Genomic DNA, 5,525 nt, shown 5'->3' with positions numbered 1-5,525 from the left:
CCGGCCCAGCCTTAAATGGTGACACAGTGGCATCTTGTTTAGAAAAAATCTTGAAAGTAGTGTGCAACCCTGACTTGAGAAAATTCCAGGAAGAGGTAAATTATTTACATGTAGTAGTGTCAAACAGCTATACCTCCACCAAAGACATGTGAGGTAGAAATTTGATGACTGTTTTGTAGAGTCAGTTCAGGCCTGGAGTTCATTGCTAAAGTGCTTCACTATCACTTTTGAGAGTTCTCTGAATTTCTTTTGTACTGTTGCTGTAATAAGCCTGATTATTTCAAAATGCATTTGTATTTCTGAGGAGGAGGCAGGATCTACATGGCTGCCATGGGAGGAAAGGAAGGGGATTGTTTCTGGTAACTTCAGTTTGTGTTTCCCCATGGAAAGAGCAATTTATGCAATTTGAGTAACTTGTTTTGAATTCTGTTTGTTTAGAACCAAAATTTCTCTGGGAGCTAGATTTGCTTACTGCTTCTAAACTGCATCTGATGGCATAGCTTTCATAAGAATTAAAAGTAGGGATAGGATTTATACCTAACACGGTGGTCTAAGACTTTGTAATTTTTTAATATGTATTTATGTAAGTCTGCATCATGTGAAAACTAAAAGCATCACTCTTCGTAAGTGAAACATTCTTACAGCAGTTTTCTCTTGCAGCTTTGTTTAGACCTGGCGTGAGATACAACTTTTCACTATATGGCTGCAAATCCAGTGGATATCAGTTGCTGAAAAACATAACTGGGTATATGAAAGAGCTGCGTAAGTGCACTTTATTGTTCAGGATCTTTACAAAGTGAATTTAGACTATGGCTATTTTCAGTTCAGTGTTGGCAGAAGAAGGTTGAGACCAGAATCTGCAGGCAGTACTACCAACTTCTGCTTGTTCTTTGTATATAGTTGTAATACATTTCTCCAGCCATTTCCAGTTCCCAGCATGCAATAACCCTGTGTTCTCCAGCTTGTGTGGTGGCACAGGGTGTCACAGAAGTTTGCTCTGAAGACAGTGGTCTTCAGAGTTGAAGGCACAGGCATAATTTGAACCATAGGGCTGCAGTCGCTTCTGCAGGAGAGGAGACAATTTTTTTTTGATTTGTCAAGTCAAAGTAAACTTCTGAGTGCATTTGGTACAACTCAGCAAATATGAAAAGTGTCCACAACATTTCTGTTTAAAAGCATTTCTTAGACTAGAACTAGACCCTGGAGTACAAGCCACTTTGAGAACTGCACTTGTATTCCCTCCTGTACCAACCTTGTCTGGGTAACTGGGGTTTGATCCAGGGCTGAGCTTTGCTTTCCTGGAGATGCATCAGTGTCTGAATGCTTTCTGTTCCCAGGTGTCTGAACATGGCTTTACCCTTTAACATCACAACTGTATTGTATTGTAACTACAGCACTCATTTCACTTTGAAGTTTAATGTGTTTTCTGCTAAAATAATTTGCTGGGAAAACTGAGCTGCTGACATAATCTCAGCCCTTGGAAATGCTGTTGTTTATTTCATTGCTAAGGTTGAAGGTGAGGTTAAGGCAATTTTTTACCAGAAACTCGACTTTCAGCCATTTGTATGTCTGTAAAAATCCTGAACAGTTTCCCAGAAGGGTTTTCTTTGGCTGTTGTCAACAGATTGGAAGCTTTCAAGGTAAAAGGATAAAGTCTTTGGGGGACTAAAAATGCATCAAACATGCAGAGGAAACTTATTAGGAACTGAGAAATTTATTTACTTTGCACAAGAGCCTAGATTCATTCTAAAACTTCAGTTTTGCCTTTGGACAGACAACCATCAAGACAAAAATACATGCATTCTCAAACGTGAGTTCAGGACTGGTAGATCAATGCCAAATGTCAGACTAAGTCCTAGTGCACATGACCTTGCACAATACCTGCTGTAACACTTTCAATGGGGTACAGATACTGGAATAAGGACTTGTGATGCCTCCTAAGAGTAGTTATTCTAAGCTAAGATAGATTTCCATGATAGGAATGTGGAGTTTGTTTAATTTGAAGACAAGCTATGAAGTCACAGAATTAAAGCTTTTAAAAGCTGACTAATTTGTATGCTCTGAATGTTTATGCAGTCTTCTGGAGTTTGTTGCAGGAAGGAGGGTGTTTACATGTATGGGTCTGTAAGAAGGCTGCCCAAGGAGAAATTTTTCTTTCAGCTTCTGTTAGTAGATAATACTGCAGTAATTAATAACAATGAGACTGACATACTTGTATTTTTGTAGTATCACCTTCTAAGTCTTGACTCATGTTCTTGACAGTGAGGGAGAAGTATTCAAGAAAAAGTTGAAAATGCTAGTCCTGAAATAAAACTGATGGAAAACTTACACGGATTCAGCCTTTAATGATAAGGTGGTTTCTCACTAGCTTTTTCCTTCATAATTCTCCCTGCAGCCCCAAAACGTGCGCCAAATTTTACTGTAGAAGAAACTTCTTCAGATTCTATATTGGTAAAATGGGAAGACATTCCTATTGAAGATTGTCAGGGGTTTTTAGAGGGATATCGGCTTTCCTTTGCAAAAGGTGAAAAAGATGCTTTAAAGCCTAGGCTTTCCGAATCAGGTAAATAAAATCTATATATTGCAACTTCCTTGCTCAAGCATTTTTTTTTTTTTTAAATAATTTGATTTCACTTGTAAAAAGATGCTTTAATCATAATTCAGTTCATTACTCACTGGCATAATTCCCCCCTGATGTGTGACAAAGGCATTTGAAATAATCAGCTCCTTGTGTGGTTAGCACAGTTGTTTTCTAATATAAGGCAAAAGTCGGAGAAAACCCTGGCTTACTAACACCATAAAGCTGTGCAGTGACTAAGAGGCAATGTGACACACTGCCCTGTGTGCAGATACCCTGGGTAGAAGAGACATGGGAGGTTACATGGCTATATTTAATTGGGTATATTCTTCCAGTACCCATCTTCTAAGGACATCTCTGTATGGAACTGAAGCCTGACTCATTAACATATGAGGACAAGCAGGAGTGTAAGAAACTGAAGCCAGTCTGCAGCTACAACACGCTGCTGTGCTGTTTGGTGCTGTGTAAGCAAGCAGCTTTGTGAGGATTCTTTATTTCAGTTTTCCTTTACACAGACTGTTCTTCAGGTTTCATATGCTGACTTCAAGGAAGTCTTGCTAAAGCTGAGGCTGTCTTTATGTTATGCTTTTTTTTACTGCTTCCAAACAAACAGGGAATCCAGAACTTAAAGTTAAGAATATCACTGACTTAACAAAGAAGTCTTTGAAAATACTGGATCTTCAAGGGAAAACAAGTTACCAACTGGACCTACAAGCCTACACTGCTGGTGGGTTGAGCCCTCCAAACAGCCTCTATGTGGTGACAAAGGAGGACTGTAAGTTGAATATCCCTGTTCATCAATAGTTTTCAGCACAGGGGCTGTACAATGTATATAAAGCTGAGCTTATTTTGTTTGTTTGTTTGTTTGTTTTTCTGGTCCCCTTATGTAGTTTGGGCCTAGAGTCTAATTTTTAATTTGTTTATTTCGTAGTTTTTAAATACAAAAATCAGTACAGTTCAGAGTGAGGAAAAGATCCTTTCCTTTTACAGCTACCTTGCAGTTAATGGCGATGTGTGCAAGAAAAATAACTTCTAAACTACTACTAAATATGGTGGAGTCTGAACTTAGTCTTCTCAAGCAGCTAGTTGTTTTTGTCAGGTTTCCCATGATGAATATCTGCTAATACATGAGGGGAAGAAAGACATCACGGAAATATTTACCAGATTCAGAATTATAAACAGATGCCTCTCTGCTTTGAATTCAGTTTTATTGATCCCCTGACAGAAGCAAAGCCAGAAAGATGGTTAGGAATAAAAAGATTGACTTTGGGGAATGAGAGGGGGAAAAAAAAAGAAGGTGGTATTTCATATGAAAGACTAAACACTGGGGTGCAACTAAAATACATGAAAAATCAAACTTGAGGCATTTCTGATCAATGATGGAAGGCAGTTGGAATGTATCGGAGCTAAACCCTGGGGATTAGAAGCACTGTAAACCATATAAAAGGCAATGCAGTTTGTGCAATGAGTTGTTGGCCTATAAGAGCCATTACCAGAGATCTGGCCAGCTCAAGTAATATCAAAGTGCAATTCCAGTGCTTACTGAGAACAGAAATACATTGACAATCAGTCTTGTGTTGCACATGAAGCCTTTTGCAAATAAGCAATCAGACAGAAGTATCTGCTGATTCCTGTAGTTATCACTGAATCAGCTCTGTTTATGGATGGACTTTTGCCCTTCCAGCAAAGGAGAAGTGTATGGTATAAGTCACTGTTTGCAGACCACTGTTAGATGAATTTAATGAAGTGGTCTCTAATCTGTGGGAATGTTAAAAAGGCATAAAACTTGCTGGTAACTTTGCATATATATTTACTGTCTTTTCTTTTTTCGTCCCCCAGCTGTAGGATTAATCATTGCAATTCTCATCCCCGTGGCAGTGGTTGTGCTGCTTGGAGTGGTGGCCAGCATCTTCTGCTATCGAAAGAGGGAATGGTAAATGCCTGCATTCAGTTCTGGTCTTCTCCTGGATGAGTTTGCTTCAGTGCTAAAGTTTTCCATTATTTTTGTTACTGTTTGTTTACTCCAAAGTACCCAAAGATGTCAGTGGGCTTTGTTTAAAGGTGGGTGGCAAAAACACGTAGAAGGTGAGGGAGAAATTGAGTTGGAAAGAGGTCAGAGTGAGGAATGCAAAAAGATTTTGCAGGAGCCTGTCTCCCAGTGAGCACCGTTTATAAATAGTTCCCAATGGAAATAAGCTGTCAACATACCATAATTTATGAGCCATCCACAAACACTCAGGTAGACATCCCATCTTCAGCTTTTTGTAAACATCACATATCAAGTTCTCCAGTTTAAGAAAAAAAAAAAATTTGCTGTTTTTTCCATTAAATACTCAGTGAAAGTGTAACACACTAAATCTTTGTGCCAGATGTCTGCAGTATTCTGAATTAAAGGGAAATGTCCTGACTCCTTTTGTGTCTTTGCAATTTGTTTCAGGGCTTTGTAACTTTAAAAGTTTTTTCTTTCCTCTTTAAAGGATTAAAGAAACATTTTATCCAGACATCCCGAATCCTGAGAACAGTAAGGCACTACAGTTTCAGAAGAACATCTGTGAGGTAACACTTATTTTAAATCTAGTATTTTAAACTTCTGAAAGGAAAGAATTCTTTTGCAAACTTTGAGTCTTCTGCTCCAGTTGTAGAAAAAAACTCTGTGGCAGGGGAAACAGGACAAGTTACTGAGTAACTTTTGTCAGGTACCACCTAGAGCTTTCTTAATGTAGTTACTTGCGATGCTTGAACTAGGGAAGGACTGCTGCATTTCTCCCCTCCTGCACTAATGAGAAGTGTCAGTACATGAGAACCATGTGGGAGTAACGTACCCATCTTTGTCATAGTGTTAGGAGAAGTAGAAAGTGTGGAGAAGTGTACATGCCATATCCCCAACCTTCTGGTAGGCAGAGTAGCTGGAACTGGGCATAACATTTAAACAACCTTCTGGAATGGA

The 5,525-nt window shown here is 38.9% G+C and overlaps 1 protein-coding gene across 1 annotated transcript in view; it reads left to right on the top strand.

Moving 5' to 3' along the window:
* Positions 1-660: 660 nt before the first annotated feature.
* LIFR (leukemia inhibitory factor receptor alpha) overlaps positions 661-5,525 on the top strand; it is a gene marked incomplete at its 5' end in the record, with an annotated part of 6,529 nt that continues 1,664 nt past the window's right edge. The window contains 5 exons of the mRNA XM_009702456.1: positions 661-762; positions 2,396-2,563; positions 3,192-3,353; positions 4,418-4,511; positions 5,056-5,134. Coding sequence (XP_009700758.1) covers positions 661-762; positions 2,396-2,563; positions 3,192-3,353; positions 4,418-4,511; positions 5,056-5,134 — 605 coding nt within the window. The remainder of the gene's footprint in view (positions 763-2,395; positions 2,564-3,191; positions 3,354-4,417; positions 4,512-5,055; positions 5,135-5,525) is intronic.

This window comes from Cariama cristata, unplaced genomic scaffold, assembly GCF_000690535.1.
Source record: "Cariama cristata isolate BGI_N322 unplaced genomic scaffold, ASM69053v1 scaffold12216, whole genome shotgun sequence".
NCBI classification, from domain to species: domain Eukaryota; kingdom Metazoa; phylum Chordata; class Aves; order Cariamiformes; family Cariamidae; genus Cariama; species Cariama cristata.
Note: the sequence above shows the minus strand (reverse complement) of the source record. Positions and strands in the feature narration are given on the sequence as shown.